At 39.4% G+C, this 22,112-nt stretch overlaps 1 protein-coding gene across 9 annotated transcripts in view; it reads left to right on the forward strand.

The window, feature by feature from the left end:
• The window catches only part of TANC2 (tetratricopeptide repeat, ankyrin repeat and coiled-coil containing 2), a 215,324-nt gene that overhangs the window by 75,749 nt on the left and 117,463 nt on the right, over window positions 1-22,112 (forward strand). For 5 of the 9 annotated variants that reach the window (XM_005858613.2, XM_014532046.1, XM_005858608.2 and 2 more), the window contains one exon: window positions 12,587-12,697. The exons of the other annotated variants lie outside the window; for them this stretch is intronic. In XM_005858613.2, the coding sequence (XP_005858675.2) occupies window positions 12,587-12,697 (111 nt within the window). The remainder of the gene's footprint in view (window positions 1-12,586; window positions 12,698-22,112) is intronic. 9 annotated transcript variants of the gene reach the window in all.

The following is a 22,112-nucleotide window of genomic DNA, read 5'->3' on the forward strand; positions in this document are numbered from 1 at the left end:
GGAGGCCACAGCCGGCCAGGGCAGGCGGGAAGCTTGGCTTCCTCCATCGCCAGGGCAACCAAGCCTCCTGCTTGCTCCAGCTCCGTGGCTGCCGGCTGCCATCTTGGTTGGGTTAATTTGCATATAGTCGCTCTGACTGGCTGGTGGGCGTGGCTTGGGGCATAGCGGAGGTGAGGTCAATTTGCATGTTTCTCTTTTATTAGATTAGATGCTGTTCAATCCATTCAGTGACTTTTTATTTCAGCTATTTCATTTTTCAGTTGTAGAATTTCCATTTGGTTCTTTTTAATAGTTTTTATTTCTCTGCTGAGATTTCTTCCCTTTTTTTAATTAAGAGTACATATCCCTTTACCTCACTGAAAAGAGTTATAATAATTGCTTTAAATTACTCATCTGCTAATTACAATATCTGGAGTGATCTCCATCTTTTCTAGTGATAATGGGTTACGTTTTCCTGGTTCTTCATGTATTAAGTAATTTTATATTGTATCCTGGACATTTTATTTAGTGGATACTCTGGATTTTGTCATATTTCTTCAAAAAGTGTTAATATTTTTCTTTTAGCAGGCAATTAACTTGATCTCTTGGGCATCATTTCAGTTCAGTTCTGCCTCATGCATGGTTCAGGAATCAGCCAGAAGTTTGAGCAGAGTTTATACACAGAACTTGGGTCCCCTCCTGTAGTTCTTTACTTTTTAGAAATCTTCCTCCCCTCACTTTTCAGTGGTTGTTGTTGCCACAAGACTAGAAAAACTGTAGGTTTTCTTTTGGAATTTTAATGACTCCATGCACTGCTGACTAGGGTCTGCATATATGCCAAAAAATGGGACACTCATCCCAGTCTGGTCTTTTCTCTTGCAACTGTCAGCTTTCCTCCAGACTCTGTCTACTATGTTCAATCTCCAGGGCCTTGAGGTAGTTGTTTTTCATATTTTGTTTAGAGTTTATAGTTGTTTTCTGTGAGTGGGTCGTAGAGAAGCTTTCTAGGCTGTACAGAAGCAGGACCCTATAGGATTTTGAGATTTTTGTCTTTCATAAATACTGACACTTTCTCAAAAGTTACTTGTTTCTAACCATAGAAATATGTGTGTATTGGAGAACCAATATTTAGCTTTAGTGCTAAATTTTTTATTTTTTATTGATTTCAGAGAGAGAGAGAGAGAGAGGTATCAATGATGAGAGAGAATCATTGATCGGCTGACTCCTACATGCCCCCTACCGGGGACCAAGCCCACAACCCGGGCATGTTGCCTGATGGGGAATCGAACTGTGATCTCCTGGTTTGTAGGTTGTCATTCAACCACTGAGCAACACCCGCTGGGCTGGGCTAAATTTTATAGAAACTCTGACTTTAGTGTTCTTTTCTTTACCATTTATTGTTCCATACTTACATGTTTCCACTTTACCATACATCCATTGAGGTACATTCTTAAAATAATAGAAATCATAAGATAATTTTATGAACTTTTGAGATTTCCTGTTTTTCTTTCATTCCTCTTGACTGTATTGTATAATACTGCTTCCACTTCCATCCTACTACCAAGATTTTTTAATATTTAAAGAATGTAATATGGTGAATAGAGCAATGTGTTTTATTAGTTTAAAATCCAAGAGTGAGAGGAGTCTACTGAAAATAAAGACCTCTGTGTTAAATCAGTCTACTTTTTGCATATTTATAGATCACCCTCTCACTAACATACAACTAAGAAGAGTAAGGCAAATAGTACTTCATTCCTTTGTGTATTTAAGAAAAGCCAGAATAAAAGTTCCTGCTTCTACCTCTATATCCCCCATATACTCTTTTCCACCTCGTGCCCCCCCCCCCCCCGTCACCACACTGTTATCTGTGTTCACAAGTTCTTTCTCTTTTTTCTTGTTTTATGCTCAATCCCTTCACCCCCTTCCCTCCTTAATTTCTTCCCTATTCCTTCCCAGTCAGATAATCCCAAAGTTTCAGAGAAATGAAAAGCAATTTGTCCTGTTACAAAGACTGGGAGTTTCTGACAGATATTCTCCCCCCCCCCCGCAGTCACCACACTGTTATCTGTGTTCACAAGTTCTTTCTCTTTTTTCTTGTTTTATGCTCAATCCCTTCACCCCCTTCCCTCCTTAATTTCTTCCCTATTCCTTCCCAGTCAGATAATCCCAAAGTTTCAGAGAAATGAAAAGCAATTTGTCCTGTTACAAAGACTGGGAGTTTCTGACAGATATTCTAAGGTTAGAGAATGTTGTGATTCTTCACCCATGGTTAGGGGGTGGTGAAGTATTCTGTTGTGAGTTCCTTTTAAGACTAGAGGCCCGGTGCATGAAATCCGTGCACAGGTGTGGTCCCTAGGCCTGGTCGGCGATTGAAGCATGAGCATTTGGTGTGGGAGGGCAGGTCCCAGCTGACCTCTGGGCCCTGGGCAGCAACTGGGCCCCAGGGCCCCCACGCGCCCCCCTCCACCTGAGTCACGGTGCCCGAGTCCCCATGTGGAGATACGGTGAGCACAGACATACGCTGCAGGCCAGGGCACAGCGTGGGCCTCTGGGCCACCCAGTGGTGCCACATGGAAGCCGGGTGGGCAGTACACTCTCTCCCAGCCGGCCTCGCAGACCGGCTCCTGCATGAACCCATGGGGAGCCCGATCGGCCCCTGGGGTCCTGGCAGCTGCGGCCCAGCTCACCCAGAAGAGGCCGCATGGGTGCAGGACAGGCTCCTCACGGGTGCCTGGCACCTGAGCGCAGAGGCTTCCCTGGTGGGTGAGCCCTGGCGTCCTGGGGGAGGGTAGCAGGGGAGTGAGAGCGAGCTCGGCAGACACCCTGCATTCTCACTGCACCTCTGTCCCTGTCACCCCTGCCCCCAGGTGGCCACTGAAAGGTCGCAGCCCCCAACCCGGGCTCCGCAGGAGGTTGGTCGCCACCACCCACCTCCAGTTCCCTGTCCCAGCCTGGGGCCCGGCCCCGATCAGGCGTTGTCTGCAGGGTGATTGGTGGGGTGATTGGGCCCCCACTCGCACCTGCCTTGGCCTGGCCCCGCCTGCTCGCCTGCTCCATCCCGCTGTGGTCCCACTCTCATCGGGGCCCATTAGGGCCGTCAGCACCTCCACTGCTGCCCGCTGCCAGTGCCGCGTCACCAATGCCCTGCCATGTTCTGTGCCACTCCTTGGTGGTCAACGGACATCATAGCAAGCGGTTCAACTCCCGGTCAAACTCCTGGTCAAGGGGACAATTTGCATATTAGGCTTTTATTATATAGGATTAGTAGCAACTGCACATTCCAAAAACAAGCCAGAAAGTTAATGGTCCTTCACAGTTAATCTTTGGAATTGTCTCAGTAGTCATTTTTGCCCATGGGACAAAGACTTATTTGTTGTAACTTACCCTTTTAGGATTTCATTACAGTCTGGCACAGTGTTTATGTTTATGCAGATTGCAGCCGTTTTTTTGCCTCCCACATTGACTGCCCAGGATCTTCTTCATTTTACTTTCCTGACATCTTGAAAAAGAAAGAAAAAAAAAGAGGCTTTTCATTTCTTTCCTTAATTGTTAACTTTTTTCTCTCTTTGTTAACCTTAGGCCTTTTGGGTCTGCCTCTTAGAAATCAAATTGGAGTTATCAGTAAATGATGGCTGACCATTATTTACATGCTAGTATCCAAGATGATTTCTCTTAGTTCGTAAGTATATGTAAAACTATTTTTCCTGAGGAACTTTATGTTATTGTACTTAGCATATTTTAGGCCATTATTGAGAGCTGATGCAAAATGGAAAACAGCAATGTGATGGCATTATATCATTCTCAAAACACTGTTCTAAGATGATTATTCTACAGTTCCTACATGCAAAGAGTTTATCTGGCCCTAGCCTGTTTGGCTCAGTGGATAGAGCCTGCAGACTGAAGGGTCCCAGGTTCAATTCCTTAGTAGGGGGCATGCAAGGGAACATGCCTGGGTTGTGGGCTCTATCCTCAGTAGGGGGCATGCAGGAGGCAGCTGATCAATGATTCTCATCATTGATGTTTCTCTCCCTCTCCCTTTCTCTCTCTGAAATCAATAAAAAATAAAAAGAGCTTATTTGGTAGGGTTTGATGATTTAGACAATAATAGAGGGGGGATAAAATTTATATTACAAATTTATAATACCAGAATCCTGAATCCAATGTCATATAAAATGTTCAAAAAGGAATGAGCTACTAGCTTTCTCATATATAATACCTCTTTTCCAACATGTACCTTTCCCCATCATACATACAAGAGGACCTGTCCTAGTATTCTTGTTATCTACACTAATAAAAGAGAAAGATGCAAATTGACCACACCTTCGCAACACCCACCAGCCAATCAGGAGTGTATATGCAAATTAACCCAGCAAAAATGGCGAGTTAATTTGCATATGCAGGCGCTGAGCGGCTGGGGGTGGGGCGAGATACTTGCATCGTCGCCGTGGCGACGACGCAGGTGTTCCGTACCGCCCCCGCCACTCTGGGCCTCTGAGCAGCGTGGGAAGGCAGAAAGGCGGCTCTGGGCCAGAGCAAAGGCGGAAATGCAGCTCTGGCCAGAGCAAAGGCAGTGCTGGTGCCAGCAGCCAGGGGAAGGAAGGCCCATTCTTGCACAAATCTTCATGCATCGGGCCTCTAGTAATACATATTCCTCTAAAGAAAATAACTTCATCTATTAAATAACAGCTATCCTTTTGGGTATAAGGGATAGGGAGATAGAACTGAGGCAAGACATGTGAGTGGATTACTTCTTGCAGTTTGCTGTCATAAATCATCTGCTCTTGATGCCAAATATTTTTATTAGCATCTTAAAATTTACTTTGTGCATGTCCATGTTTTTCTATTACCTATCATATAATCATTATCATTTACCAAAAACAACAACATCTAGTATTGAGTACATTTTATATACAAGGCACTATGCTAATTCCTTTACAAAGATGAGTTCATTTCAGTCATTACAATAACCTTGGGAGATAAGTGGCATAGTATTGTTATGATTACATAGACTTACTTAGTTTAGAGATGTATAGAACATCTTATTGTGTATATTATGGTTGATCCATAAATCCAAGGTCCCTATTTTATTTTATTTTAAAATATGTTTTTATTGATTTCAGAGAAGAAAAGAGAGAGAGCGAAACTTAAATGATGAGAGAGAATCATTGATCAGCTGCCTCCTGCACACCCCCTACTGGGGATCAAGCCCACAACCCAGGTATGTGTCCTTGACCAGAATCTAACTTGGAACCCATCAGTCTGCAGGCTGACACTCTATCCACTGAGCCAAACCAGCGAGGGCTCCAAGGTCTCTATTTTAGTTTGTGGTTCCAGGGGGAGCTCACTCTATAGCCTTCAGTAGCACATTGTGCTTCAGCTGCCTTTTTTCAAAGAATAATAAATATTAATACAGTATCTTTTTTTAGCCTTATCTACACTTTGCTCTTTAAATTTAATCCTCATAACAACTCTAAGAGGGATATATGGCTCACATTTTAAAGATGCAGAATCCAAACTTGGAAAAATTGAATAATTTTTTGAAGACCACATTATATAGGCCATGTAACACAAGTCTCACTTTAAAGCCCTTTCTTTTCATCATGATCTTTATTTCTTTGTTCTACTACTAGAAGCCCATTGCACAAAATTCATGCATGGGTAGGGTCCCTAGGCCTGGCCAGCGATCAGGGCCGATTGGGGCCTTCCGGCTGCTAGCCAGGGCCTTCCTTCCCTGGCTGCCGGCCGGGACCTTCCTTGGTTTCGTGCCGCCCCCTGGTGGTCAGTGCACGTCATAGCGAGCGTTTGAACTCCCAGTCTCCCAGTCCAACTCCCGAGGGACACTTTGCATATTAGCCTTTTATATATAGAGATTTTCCCTCTACTTTCTCATAGGTGCCTGATGAGAAGATATGAATTGTAGATATTTCTGTTTAAAGGTGCAAGAGAAAATATATTTTTTCCTTTAATTTGAGATGAGGATATATTGACTGACTAGAGGCCCAGTGCACGAAAATTCGTGCACTCGGTGGGGGGGAGGGTCCCTCAACCCGGCCTGCACCCTCTCATAGTATAGGACCCCTTGGGGGATGTCCATCTGCCAGCTTAGGCCCGCTCCCTGGGGGATCGGGCCTAAGCTGGCAGTCAGACATCCCTCCGGCAGCCCAGGAGCCCTCGGGGGATGTCCACCAGCCGGCTTAGGCCCGCTCACCCGCTCCCCGTGTGAGGAGTGGGCCTAAGCCATAGTCGGACATCCTTGGCGCTTCTGAGGAGGCGGGAGAGGTCAGCCCAGCTTGTGGCTTAGTGGAGCTCCCCTTGTGGGAATGCATTGACCACCAGGGGGCAGCTCCTATGTTGAGCGTCTGCCCCCTGGTGGTCAGTGCGCATCATAGCTATGGGTCGTTCTGGGTCGTTCCACCGTTAGGGTCAATTTGCATATTACCCTTTTATTATATAGGATTTTTATTTTTAAATATTTGTATTGATTTCAGAGAGGAAGGGAGAGGGAGAGAGATAGAAACATCAAAAATGAGAGAGAATCATCGATTGGTTGCCTCCTGCATGTCCCCCAATGGGGATCGAGGCCACAACCTGGGCATGTGCCCTGACTGGGAATCAAATCATGACCTCCTGGATCATAGGTCAGTGCTCAACCACTGAGCCACATCAGTTGGACAGCTAATTTTTAGAACATTTACAAGTACAGCTAGCCTCATTCCTTACAGTCATACCACATGTATGCTCCATATTATTGCATAAATTACATATGTAAATATGTTATCTATTTATATGTTACATATATAAAATTTGTTTGAGACATTTCGTATTTTGAGGAGGTGAGAGTTATTTAATGAGGAAAAAACTGTGGCTAATGTTCACTTTCATATTAGAGATACAACTCTTCATGTAAAATGTTGCTCAGTGAATTCACTTGCTACCTTTAGGGTCTAAGTATTCCTTTCAAAAGCCGTATATTGAAAAGACAAGTCATTAGTCATTTAGCTGCTTTTATTGGCATTAATATTTTATATGAAATATAGGAAAGATCATATGCTCTGAAACTTTAACAGAGGTATGTAGGGTTCTGATCATTTTTAATTGCATTATATTTGTTTCTTATATTTTCCAATTTGTATGATGATATGTTTATGTAGTATTTTAAATTTAAATGTAGTTATATTACATAGCTACTAGTACTTTAAACTCAGAAGTTGGCCTGACAAATATATAGAATTGCTCATATCAGTAAACCAATAATCACATAAGCCAACATACCCACAATGTTAAACTCCTTTTATATTATTAAAAACCTAGTGCTTATTCAGATATGTGGAAATGAAACCTAATACCATTAAACTAATTATCATTGGAGTATCACTAGCATATTTAAAAGGCTTTTCTGATCTCAGATTATTGATTTGTATCTGCAAAGATATTAAAGTAGGTAATTGAAATCTATACTGCTTTATTTTATCATTTTATCTCATATACCCTGAGTTTTGCCATTCAATACTATAAAGAGATGACATGAAAACAATGAGTTGTATACTACAGTAATTTGCCTTTTTCTTTGTATTAGCATGTGTAGGTAAACAAAGATTTAAATACCGGTTTCATGAAATGAAAAAATTTCTATTTAGTTTATTCAAAATGCCACTGAAGTTGTCTTGTAGGAATGTCGTAAAAGTTATTACAATAATTTTTTGCAGTAACTCTTTCTTTGGAGCACTGTGTTGGTCTCCACATTTATTGCTTGTATGGTCTGTCTTTATATAAATGTGTCTAGTATATCCTTTGTGTATAATTGCATGAAAATAGAACTTCTGTGGGAGGAACAGACTTACTCTTGAGTTACCTTGGATATGACTTTGAATCACCAATTTTGTTAGGCCTTAATCACTAAATGTATGAAAGACATAAAGAGATGGTTTAATGCCTCCAAAAATATATAGATAAACAAATAGTTAATTCATTTAACAAATAATAGTACTTGCTCTGTGGTCCACACTAAGGCTACAGCAATATGTAAGACAAAGGTTCTGCCTTTTGTCAGCCACATCTGGAAAAGACAAATTAAAACACCACGAGATAACTCTTCTTCCCACTGTAATGGAGTGAACAGTATTGGATTTGCTCTCCCACTAGAAACAACAGTTTTCAGAAACGACATTTGACAGTATGGTGATGTGATCCCTGAGAGAAAAGTTGGAGGAGTAAACTAGGTCAACTCTGGCTTTTTGCCTAAAAGTGTTCTCCTGATGGTGGGAAACTCAGAGAGTGACAGTCTTGTTGAACTGATAAAACAGAGATCAGAAATTGGTGAAACCAAGGCAACTGAAATTTACAGAGTACTGAAGAATAGAGAGCTAAGCAGGAAGAGAACTACAAAATTATCCATATAGCCTTTAACTTAATAATGAGTTGCACATAGGTGGGGTGGGACTCCATGAGTCTAGAGAAGCTCTAAACCAGTGGTTCTCAACCTTCCTAATGCCGCGACCCTTTAATACAGTTCCTCATGTTGTGGTGACTCCCAACCATAAAATTATTTTCGTTGCTACTTCATAACTGTAATTTTGCTACTGTTATGAATCGTAATGTAAATATCTGATATGCAGGATGAATTTTCATTGTTACAGATTGAACATAATTAAAGCATAGTGATTAATCACAAAAACAATATGTAATTATATATGTGTTTTCTGATGGTCTTAGGTGACCCCTGTGAAAGGGTCGTTCGACCCCCAAAGGGGTCGAGACCCACAGGTTGAAAACCGCTGCTCTAAACTGAACAATTTCTAGAGTTCCCACAGGAACAGGAGGTGTTTTTTTGTTTTGTTTTGTTTGTTTGTTTGTTATTCCATTCTGACCAGCCAGAGTGTGTAGAGATCTTATTAAAAGCATCAGAAACAGCGGTTCTCAACCTGTGGGTCGCGACCCCTTTGGGGGTCGAACGACCCTTTCACAGGGGTCGCCTAAATACATCCTGCATATCAGATATTTACATTACGATTCATAACAGTAGCAAAATTACAGTTATGAAGTAGCAACGAAAATAATTTTATGGTTGGGGGTCACCACAACATGAGGAACTGTATTAAAGGGTCGCGGCATTAGGAAGGTTGAGAACCACTTACCAGGAACATTCAATAGAAATCCAAGAAAGGACACATTTTTGTAGCAGAGCTCAACTAGCCTTAGAGTAAAAAGTTACCCCACACCTGCCTAAGCAAAGCTTTAAAAAGGCTCAAAAGGATCCGACTGATCCACTAGTGATTTTATGCTGTTGAGGGTCAGAAAGCAGCTGCCTAGTCTTCCTAGGGAAAGTCAAGAATAAAGAGATGTTGACTTCCTTTGTTAATGCATCCTTCAAATATTGCTGAATGTGGAGGTTCTTGGATACAGCAAAAGTGTCTTTTCTAGTGTTTCATTTTTAACTCAACTATATCCTCGTTAGCATATTTTGTCGGAAACTTTTTATGGAAATAATCCAGTCATTAAAGCTAGAAATTAAATTATCATAGTCTGATTATACTAATGGTGATTTATATAATGTTTGCTTATGAAAGTCTAAGTTAGTGAGGGTATTTATAAGTGTGATTAACCTTTATGTTATCCATGAATGCTTTTTATGAATTTGTCATTCTTGTGCAAGGGCCATGCTAATCTTCTCTGTATCATTCCAATTTTAGTACAGTATATATGCTGCCAAAGCGAACACCATGAGTGCTTTTTAAAACATTTGTTTTACTAAAACTATTTGTAACCCCTGTCTTTGCTTTGATTTTTCTACTGTTTCTATTAATTTAGCAAATAATTATTAACTAGTTACCATATGCCAGACACTATTCTAGGCACTGTAATCGAAAGCATTACATTTGTTTTTATTTACAGATATAACTAATCTATAAAGCATAATAAGTATCATTATATTTGAATGAAAAAATAAATTTAAACTGATCCTAATTTTTGATGATGCATATTCGGCTAAGTTAACTTGCTCATTTTGTTACTACTAATAAGTACTAGAGCCAAGACCTAAATCTTTGAAATGACTAAGCCCATATTCTGAACCAATATGTATCCTTCCTGTCAATCTGCCAGATTCCCAAACTCAAGTCTCTTACAGCATAAGAATCATGTTCCCAGTATTGGTTCAGATCACTTCTCAGAGCCCTACTTTCCTGTTATCTCTTACATCACAATAAAATCCCTGTTTGGTTTTAGATTCTTCCTACCCATTTCAATCCAACCACTTCATTTTTCTTTTTTTTTTCTTTGTTTTACTACTGATAAACCCTTTTGACATATATTCTCTTACCCACCTGAATCATCTTATATGCCATTTTTTTTTATAAATAAGTATACTAAAATTCTAGGCAAAATATTATTCCCATCTTCCAAGTTGGCCTTTTATGTTCTCCACCAAGCAGTATTTAAGACTTATTGGACAACCTGTCATGCTGTTGATTATACCGCCTGTGTTTGATTGACTTACAGATGATACTAGTTTTCTATAACTTAGATCAGAGAACATTATAAGCGACCTTACAAAATAATTCAGATTCATTATTGGGCATGTATAGCATGGATGAAGGAGAGATGAAGGCAGGAAAAAAAAATTAAATGTCTTCTATGAGCTAAAGATAACCTCAGTTGGAATTCTCTGAGAAGGGAAAACAGAACTCTGTAAGGCGTTAAGCTTCACAGATCTTAATGATCCTGATTTTCCTCCTTGGCTCCATCTCTTAATTCCTGTACATTACTCAGGTCTCCCTCAACTTCTCTTTTCCTCCTTGAATTTCTTTCTTACATATCTAACCTAAGTTGCTAATTTCTGTCTGCTAGTCCCAAATTTCATTATGAAAATTGTTATAAGATTTTTAGATATATAGAGTCCCTTGAACAGGGACCAGTGCTGTCCTTGTCAGAACTCAGCAGGTAAAATAGTTATTCTGTTGCCATGACAATATATTAATAAAATTCTCGAAAGGACCTAAGAGCTTTCAGAATTAACTTACAATAATTTCCTCTATACTAAACAATATTGGATAAATAAATCACTTCATTATTTTTTAATTGATGGGTGAGATCATGAAAAAAGATTCTAATATTGGCTATTAGAAGCCTGCAGACATGCATATGCATCACTTCTGATCTTCATTTGTAATCATGGTTTTTAAAAATAGGTTCAAGTATTACACTCTTAGCAGACTTGAGAGTTCTGCTATTTCAAAGCTTACTTTTAGTGGAAAACCATCCTGTTAGCACCCTTAGCCTTTGTTGCCATGTAGATAGTAACTGGCTTTATTTTGGTTTTTAAGTAGAAGCTCAGAATGTACTAGTACATACACACTCTAGGATTTAAAGTGTGAGTTAGTTGTCTGTAGGTTTTGAGTACTGGCACATTTCAAAAGTATTTTTTAATACTTTACTATTTTTATCCTCTGGAGAAAATAGAGAAAAATTCTGGCCATTATAATGACAAAGTTTTGTAGTACTTTTTACAGGATGTTTTAGGAATAACTTAGAATCAATCCCTTGTGGATCAGTAATGGAGTAATGGGTGAGGATTTTGAAGAATATGCAGAAACTTGAAAAAAGTAGTGTGATCTTAGGCACTCAATGTCTTAGACACCTATAGTTATGACACTAATTTATAATGCATACAAATCAATTTCAGATTTAATTGACACTATGCTAAACACTTTCAACCTATTGTAGTTTATTTAATAGAACTCAGTTTGAAAGTACCAAAGCAATCTTCATATTTTTAATTTTAATCAGTAAGTAAAATTTATATGAGCTTTCAATAAGTAAAGCTTTCAATTTGTGAATTATATTTTATATTTCATTCTTTACAAGAATGAATGAATTCCATGGCACGGAAATTACTGTTCCATAGACCACATGATTATATTTGTAATTAAATCCTATCTGTTTAGCATCCAGTATCAAACTGGTGTGGCCTAGTTAATATCTTAGTCAACTAGCAGTTTTGACTTCTTATACCAATAGCTGAACAGTCAGGGGATTGATTTCCTTGTTTAGTGAGGTAGATTAATCCTTCTTATGGTATTTATCACAACTGAGTATTATAATAGATATTTGTGGATAAAGAAAACCTTTGATTACAATTATTGCAAACAAAATCCTAGAACTTAGTCCTATACTTTCCTCAGTTAATACCTGTATTTAATGACAATGAAAGACAAAATAAGAAAGCTCTTCACTTTATAAAGAGAGAGAAACAGCTAAAAATTATAAACAGTTACAACTTCTGCTCATAGTTTTGATTATTAGATTTTAGCTTTTCCAGTTTGCAGTGATTTTTTAACAAGACCCATCTCCTCTATGAAGAACGCAATCTTTTTTTTCTGGCACAAAAAATAGGGTAACCTGATCTGAGTCTGACAGAGTGTGTCGTTCATTTAAGTGCTTCCATCTGTTGCCTGCTGTTCCCCTTACTCATGACCCCTCTATGTTTCTCTTTCCCTTCTCTTTCCCTGTGTTTCTCTTTCCTTTTTCTTTCTTTCTTCCTTCCTTCCTTTCTTTCTACCCACCCCCCTTTTTCCTCTCCCTCTCTCTTTGTCTCTTTTTTTGTCCTTAGCCCCTCTGAGGAAAGCAAAGTTTGTTGAAAGCCCACGAATTCCAGAATCCGAGCTTGGCTCCCCAACCCTCACTTCAGCTCAGAAACTGGATGTGGATGCATACTGCCCTGGTAAGCATGCATGCAAAGTGTCTGCTTTGAAAGAGGGAGGTTTTTGGATTAGACCCATCCTGCAGAGCAGTATTCTGCATGTATACCATTTATAAAAACATATCCATTACCTCTTTCACAACTAATTGCATATTGTCCTTATTAGAACATAGTTTTTACTGAACATCCTTTTGACTATTGATATTAATGAGAGTAAGTATTGAAAAAAATTTTAAAGATAATTTTCAAAATAATTTAAATAATTGTGGTAATAATTGGTTTTCAGGGTGATTTTTATGATTTGGGATACTTGAAGAAATGTTGCTTTGGCCATGTGCAAATAGGAATGATAAAGATATGAATAAAAAATGTTCATTCAACACTAGCCCTCTACATGTGGCCTATTTTGCCTAATGCCTATTAGATTTCTAGACAGTATAGAAAATAGTTGTGACATTAAACTTGAATTAGAAAAGAAACATTATAGGTTCCTGATTTGGACTCCTGGACACACACTTTTAGAAATATCTCTTCTCATGAATGGCCTGTAAATACATGTGGGAGTTCACTAAAACCCTTCTTGTGTGGGAGCCAAACTGAGACAGAGTCATTATCAATGCTTAGATTCTTCCAAACTTAGATGAGTTGCCTGGCAACATTCTTTACACTCACTCTCCAGTAAGTCTATAGGGCTGTGTCAGAAATGTTCACAGCTTTAGTTGAGTATACAGATCAGAGCTTTAGTAAAGGACCTTAGAAGGCGTGGTTTTAGATCCTTTGTTTATTCCTGCTTTTTAAGATTGAAGTTAAACCACAATGAATACAACCACTACATATTTACAGTATTAAGGGTCAGCAGAATAAAATGATTTCTAGTTCTAGGGAAGATATCAGTAGCTCTCATCTGAAATGTCAGGATAATAGATCTCTGAGCCGAGATAAGACATATTTATATATAAAAAGAAAAATACAATAGGCAAAAACTTGGGTCAAACCTAATTAGACATTTGATTTTATACTACACTTGATTTTAGCCAAAAGGCTGTGAAGCGATTGATTTTATGAATTAGTTTTGAATATTGAAAAATTTGGGGATTTCACTTTTAGGGTGCAGAACCCTGGGCTTCATCCACTGTTGTAGATGAATATGCATTTTTTTTTAGTTAATCACAATAGTTACGTATTAGGCACCAGCTTTTCTTTTTCTAAAAGGAACAAATCAACTCTTTAAATGGCACTGTAGCACATTGTTAGAAGAGTTACTTTCATGTTTTGAGGTATTGTTATACTTCTTGGGCAGTGGAATATTGTGCTTTGCATTTGTTCACACAAATTTTAGTGTGATAAAGTAAAATAAATCCACTAATTCTCTATTCCTACATTGAGTTTTGGAAGAAGAACCCTGTCAGAGACTTTGTCTTTTTCAGATTTGTAAATCAGAATGATTTTTAGGGAGACCCATCTTTTACTTCCTGATTGCCCATCCTACATCCTTAATCTAAACTAGCTATTGTTATTGTCAAGAAGCTGCTGTTGTTGGAAAGTCATTGCTGAATCACTAAGAAGAATCTTATCCTTGTTATTATTTACATATATTTTCCACAAGCATGAGTTCCTTGCTAAATTGGAATTAAACCAAACTAAACCACAGTTTAGATGTTCAGAAAGCCGGGGGGGGGGGGGGGGGGGTTGAACAAAAAACAGATCTAGAGACAGAGAAGCATCGATCAGATGCTTAAACCTCAGAGGGAAGGGGGGGAAAGGTGGGGGTAAGAGGGAGAGATCAACCAAAGGACTTGTATGCATACATATAAGCATAAGCGATGGACGCAGACGACAGGGGGTGAGGGTAAGGGCAAGACTGGGGGGATGAGGGGACAATGGGGGGATAAAGACACATTTGTAATACCTTAATCAATAAAAAATGTTTAAAAAGGGAAAAGAAAAGCCAGGAAGAAAATAAAACATGTTGTAAGATAACAGATCACTGGATGCCTGTTGCTAGAGATTGAGAGAGAGTTTGTTGTGACTTTGAAGGAACACAAGGAAACTTACAGAGATGGTAGAAATGTTCTTTCTGTGTCTTGATTTTAAAGGCAGTTTTCACAGATGTATAAATCTGTTAAAATTTATTCATTTGTACACTTCATAGGAATATGATTTATTTTATGTAAATTACATTTTTTAAAAGAGAAGATCAATAGATGAGTAAGAAATAGAAAAGAATCTGTAGTAAGGTGACAACTAGAAATAAGTGACTATGAAGGTAAGGGAGTGATTATATTGATCAGAAAATACATGGTAGGAAAACCTACCAGGATTTCATTGTGGTCTGCTACTTAAGTTGTGGTTGTATTTGAAGCAAATTAACTATCTAAAAATTAAATGCTCACAATAATACTTTTAACAAATCAACCTAAAATGCATTACAACAACAAAATAAGCACTTTTTTTCTTACCCATGGATTTGTAAATATTGATTGGAATAGCTCTGTTTCTGGCTGCATGTTCAGCTCTAGGGTTCAAGTTGGGCTCAGATCTGTGTGTGTTCATTCTGGGGCTCAGGCTGAAGGAGCATCAGGTGGAGAGAAGCTCTTCTTTTGGTGAATCACCGGAGCACAGGAATATAAGCCCAAGTGCAAAGGCTCATTTCAAGCCTCTTTCATAACAGTCCAGGGTCCAAGTAAAGTCATGTGGCCAAGCCAGAAAATAATTTTTGTTGTGTAAAGTTTTAATCATACCCAAACAACCTGCCATGTACCCAGACCCTGGTTTCAACAATTGTTTCATCTGTTCCTACTCCTTCTTCTTCAAGTTTGCCCAAGGAAACTAAGAAGAGGGTGGGAATGTTTTAAAGTCAGCCACTCAGAGAGTAGAGTTGAGCTGGTGGTTGGTTGGTTGCTTTGATTCTTGATCACTGGTAGGCAGTGATTCTCACAATCAGGAGCTTAGTTTGGAGAGTAGGGGAGATGTGGAAGAGCCCCCTGACTTAAGTACTTACTGTGACAAATAACATCTTCTGCTTTTAGCAGTCACCCATTTTCCAACATTCATCAGGAAAGGAAAAATTTAGGTAATCATTTAAGAACTAAGAAATGAATATTAACCAGGTTTGCTTTGGCAATTGAACCAAGCTAATCAAGCTAATCATAGGTTTTATAACTGTTAGACAGAAAGCATGGGTTTCTTTATTTGATTAAACGGGATACAAATTTCTGAGTAATTTGATATAGATGAGAACAAGCAGTTTATAATTAACAGATTCTAAAGAAAAATGTAAACAGCCCAATGTGAAAATGGTAAGAGAATTCTGAGAATTAAGAGTGTGTGAAACTAGACTGCATAGCCTGCCATTATGGAATACAGATTAGGGGTTTGGATACCTTAGCTATTAGACATTTATTTCTTGGCACAGCTTTTTATTGAAGTACAATTGACATATAATATTTTCAGATATACAACATAATTTGATATTTGTATACAATGCGAAAGATCACCGCAATAAGTCTAGTTATCACCTGTCACCATACAATTTACAAATTTTTTTCCTGTGATGAGAATGTGTAAGATTCACTCTCTTAGCAACTTTTAAATATGCAATACAATATTATTGACTATAGTCCCTACGCTGTACATTATATACCTGTGAGTTATTTATTTTATATAAGAAAGTTTGTACCTCTTGACCCCCTTCGCCCATTTTCACCAACCCCTTCCCTTCTGGCAACCACCTGTTCTCTGTATATATTTGTTTTGTTTTAATTTTTTTGTTGTTTAGATTCTACATATAAGTGAAATCATGTAATATTTGTCTTTCTCAGTCTGGCTTATTTAACTTAGCATAATACTCTCAAGGTTCATCCATGTTGAGGCAATTGGCAAGAATTCATTCTCTTTGTGGATGAGTAGTAGTGTGCGCGCTTGCACACACGTGTGTGTGTGTGTGTGTGTGTGTGTGTGTGTGTACACCACATACATCTTTATCCATTCATCTATTTATGGACACTTAGGTTGTATCCATTCATCTATTTATGGACACTTAGGTTGTTTCCATATCTTGGCTATTGTAAATTATATTGTTCGAATTACTGTTTTTGTTTCCTTTGGATGAATACCCAGAAATGGAATTGCTGGACCATATGATAATTCTATTTTTAATTTTTTGAGGACCCTCCATACTGTTTTCCATAGTGGCTGTAGCAATTTATATTCCCACCAACAGTACACAGAGTTTCCCTTTTCTCCACATCCTCATCAATACTTGTCATTTCTTAACTTTTTGATGATAGCTATTGTAACAGGTAATATTTCATTGTGGTTTTGATTTGCATTTCCCTGATAACTAGTGATTTTGAGCATCTTTTCATGTGCCTGGTGAACATCTGTATGTCTTCTTTGGAAAAAATGTCTATTCGGATCTTCTGCCCATTTTTTAATTGGATTGGTTATTTTTTGTTGTTGTAGTTGTATGAGTTCTTTATATATTTTGGATATCAACACTTTATTAGATACATGATGTGCAAATATCTTCACCCGTTTAGTAGCTTGTCTTCTTATTTTGTGACTAGTGGCCCGGTGCACGGATTCATTCACATTGAAAGGAAAATAATTAGAAGAAATATTTTAATATCACTATTCACCCTTTCTCTATAATAGAAGTGTCAGAGGTGAAAGAAAAGTAGTAAAATGTATATGAAAATAATATATAAATTGATTAATAAATAAACAATAACAACATGATATAACAACAACACAGACATGATGCAAAAACATGATATAAAAACAACATTAATAAAAGCAATGACTGATAAATTGATTAACTTATTCTAATATCTCCCTGTATACCACATTAAGAGTAAAAACACTTTCAGAGTGCTTGACTAATTTCCCTTGTGATGAAGTATTTACAACTTTAACGTCACACGCTCTTCAAACTTGAGAGAAAGCAACATATAACTGACCATGTCCGAAAATGGGTTTAGGTAGGAATATTCCTACTTTGTCTAGAGTTTGTCTTTGTGATTTATTAATGGTCTTCAGACATATTCTGTCAACAACACCGCTTTCTTTCAGCTTCAGAATGTCAACAAAAACAACTAAATTCACGATCGACAATGACAGATCGAAACACATGCGTGCGATTGGTGCCAGCGAGAACTTTATAGGTATTGCGCATGCGCGAGTCAACATTTATTTTTAAATTGCCAGTGCACCTCATATGTACCGGCCGGTCAGTCGGACAGACGGATGGTGGGTCACTTAGCCTTTTATATATATAGATTATATATATAGATGGTTTCCTCCTTTGTGCAGAAGCTAATTAATTTGCTATAGTCCCACTTATTTATTTTTGCTTTTGTTTCCCTTGACTTTGGAGTTAGATCCAAAAAAATTCATCACCAAGACCAGTGTCAGGGAGCTTACTGCCTATGGTTTCTTTTAGTTTAATGTTTTCAGGTCTTACATTCAAGTGTTTAATTTATTTTGACTTTATTTTTGTGCATGGTATAAGATAATAGTCTAATCTATTGAAGAGACTGTAAATTTTTGCCTCTGTCATAAGTTAATTGACCATATATGTGTTGGTTTAGTCTGGGCTCTCTATTCTGTTCCATTGATCTATGTGTCTATTTTTATGTTTTGGCACAGATTTAATCATAGTTTAATCCCTCCAGTTTGGCTACTTTACTTTAAGTGAAGGTAGTTTTTGCAAATGTTGAAAGCATAAACCATCTCTGAAAGGGGATTTGGTGTCATCAAGAAAAATAAAGGCACACTTGAAACTCATTTAATGTATTGATCAACGTTACTCTAATAAACTTAATTTAATTAAAAAAAAGAAAAAGGCCAAAGTGTTCTGAATATTCAGCACTTGCTTTTTTTTACAGTATTTTATATCCTGCCTACATAGTTCTCACAGAGTTTAATTTACTATGATTTCATTAATTTTTTTTTTAAACTAATTTCCCCTATGAGAGTATAAGCTCCTAAGGATAGGGATCATGCCCCATTATTCATAATGTATCATGTAACATCTAACATAGTGCTGGGCGCAGAAAGTACTCAGTAAATATTTATCGAATGAATGCTTTCCTATATTGTCTATCATCAGATAATTCTGCTGGATACTGTTAAAGATGAAAATAATAAAATAACCATATAAACAATTTATACTCAATAATCATATATTTCTTGGCAATATAATGAGGTGATTATTCCAGGGGCTAACCAGCCTGGACTAATATTGACTCTGCTTACTTACCTAATTCTGGAACCATGGTCAAGAACTTAATCTTTGTGTGCCTCACTTTTACTATCTGTAAGATAAGAAATGTTGTAGAGATTAAATGATTTAAGACATGTGAAACACTTAGAAAAGTACCAGACAGTAATAATAAGTGTTAGTTATTGTTGTTGTTATTATTACTAACTAGAGGCCCGGTGCACGAAATTTGTGCACTCGCTGGGGGGGGGGGGGCCCCCGCCCGGCCCGGGGCCCCTGTGCCCTCTTGCAGCCTGGGAGCCCTTGGGGGATGTCTGACTGATGGTTTAGGCCCGCTGCCCAGAGGGAGCGGGCCTAAGCCATCAGTCGGACATCCTTAGTGCTGCCGCGGAGGTGGGAGAGGGTCCAGCCGCTGCGCTCACCAGCCATGAGCCCGGCTTCTGGCTGAGCAGTGTTCCCCCTGTGGGATCGCACTGACCACCAGGGTTCAGCTCCTGCATTGAGTGCCCCCTGGTGATCAGTACGTGTCATAGTGACCAGTCGTTTCGCTGTTCAGTCTATTTGCATATTAGCCTTTTATTATATAGGATACTACTATCAATATTATTCCAGAAATAAAGCACTCTTTTAAAACATTAACTAGTATATTACATTTAATCAGTCTTGATCTTAAGAGTTTTGTGTTTGTGTTAAAATAATACGCCATACAGAATTTGAATTTGGAAATTGTTTCCTCTGCTCTCTTTCCCTAATTTCTGTTAAAAAAAAATCAAAACTCCTCCATTACAAGAATTTTTAGTGTGTCCTTCTCCAAGAACCCTCTTCCCTCCTTTTCTTCCCTCCACTCTTCCAAGACAAGTTTGTTTCCTTCTCTGCTCTCTAACACTTCCTTTAACTTATAAAATAAAATATTTCTTTACACATTGGCTTCTCTCTATCCTTATGTCATTGTTCCACTTGAAGTTGTTAACTGGTATAAGAGGACTGGTCAAATAATTTATTATGTTGTACTAATTTTTAAAATACATATAACATTTCTTTTTTCATAATTCTAGACTTCTTTCTTGGAGAAAAAAATGATGAATATTGTTTCATTTTCAAACCCAGTGTCTTCTGTCCTTAATACCTTTTCTATAATTTTTTAAAATGAAAGTATAAATACAGAAAGGTACACAAATTGTAATTATGCAAGCCATAAAATTTTATGAAGTGAACACAAGCGTATAATCACTACCTAAATCAAGATATAGAACATTACCAGCACTTCAGCTTTCTCATACTTCCTCTGCATCATTATCCACTCCCTGCAAGCATAACCACTATTCTGATTGTGATGATCAATTATTTCTTTTACCAGTTTTCAGACTTTACATAAATGTAATAATTTAGTATGTATTCTCTTCCGTCGCTCTTCTTTGTTCAGTTGTATGTTGAGATTCTCTTTTATAGCTGTCATATTTCATTGTATGCCTACAATTTTGGCTGTTATGAACAATTTTACAAATGTTTATTAAATATATTTTGCTACCCCTATGTATACCTCTCCTTTTGGTGTATATCTGGTAGTGAATATGCTGGGTCATAAGGTTTTCAGTATGATCAGCTTAAAATTGTTTCCAAATTTGATGCTACCAATTTACATTCCCACCAACATAGCAGTATTTAAGTGCTCTTTTATCCCATGCTAGAGGCCTGGTGCACAAAATTCATGCATGGGTGGGGTCCCTAGGCCTGGCCGGCGATCAGGGCCAATCAGGTTCCCTGCCTCCCTGCCCCTTGCCTTCCCGCCTCCTCCTTCCCTCGCTGCCCGCACGCCGCACTGCACAGTTCCCCGCCTCCCCACCTCCCCCTTTCCTCCTTCCCTTGCCACCCGCATCCACCACCGGCCACCCCTGGTTCCCCATCCCAGCCCGGGCCCGGCCCTGATCAGGCGAATGGGACCTGCCGGCCTGGGGGAGGGACCGGGAGGTTGGCTGGCAGGCCCTGATCAGGCAATTGGGGCCTGCCGGCCAGGGAGAAGAACAAGGGAGGGACCCAGGAGGTTGGCCGCCGGCCCTGCGGAGGGAGCCAGCCCTCGGTCCCCCTGGGAAAGAGGCCACATCTGCCGCCACTCACCCCTGGTTCCCCATCCCAGCTGTGGGGAGGGACCAGGAGGTTGGCCGGCAGGCCCCATGGGTGATTGGGGCCTGCGGGCAGCTCCTGCGTTGAGCATCTGACCCCTGGTGGTCAGTGTGTGTCATAGCGACCAGTCGTTTCGTCGTAACGGTTACTTAGGCTTTTATATATACAGACTAGAGGCTCAATGCACGAAATTCGTGCAAGGGTAGTCTTTCCTTCCCCTGTCTGCCGGTACCGGCTACAATCTGGCTACCAGCACCTGGGACTCGGGCTTCCCTCCGGCTGCCGGAACCCGGGATGCAGGCTTCCCTCCGGATGCTGGCACCTGGGACGTGAGCTTCCCTCTGGCTACTGGGACCCGGGCTTCCCTCTGGCTGCCGGCACCCAGGCTTCCCCCAGCTGCCTGCAGCTGGCCCCGCCCCCACCCACACCCGCCTTGGCCTGGTGCTGCCCGTGTCTACCTCCTTACCAACCCCATTGATTGCCCCACTGGCCGGTGGCCTGGGCCTCCCTCTGTGGGCAATTGTGGGGCCACGGCAGGGCTCCCCGACCAATCCGACCAATCTCACACCCGCCTTGGCTGGCCTGGTTCCAGTATGTGTCATAGTGTGGTCATCCAGATGGTCATTCTGCTGTTCAGCTGCTGCTTTGATTTGCATATTACGCTTTTATTATTATAGGGGAGGGAGAGAGAGAGAGAGAGAGAGAGAGAGAGAGAGAGAGACATTGATGTGAGAGAGAAATACCAGTTGCCTCCCAAATGCATCCTGATGGGGGATCAAACCTGCAACCTAGGTATGTGCCCTGATCTGGAATGGAAACCACAACCTTTGGGAATATGATATCAAAAATCTACAATTGTAATAAGTTCTTCATGATAATGATGCAGTTATAAGTTTGGAAACAGATGGCTTTGTGATGTGTCAACTTGGCTAGTCACCAGTATTTCCTTTCCAACATGCTTCCTGTTAGGATGGAAGACAAGAGATCTTCTCTTGTTATTATTGGAGAAGAAAAAGGAGGCATTCTGACAGGTGTGAGATGGTACCGCATTGTCATTTTGATTTGCATCTCTCGGATGATTAGTGACTTTGA

The sequence above is a fragment of the Myotis brandtii genome, unplaced genomic scaffold (assembly GCF_000412655.1).
Source record: "Myotis brandtii unplaced genomic scaffold, ASM41265v1 scaffold120, whole genome shotgun sequence".
Classification (NCBI taxonomy): domain Eukaryota; kingdom Metazoa; phylum Chordata; class Mammalia; order Chiroptera; family Vespertilionidae; genus Myotis; species Myotis brandtii.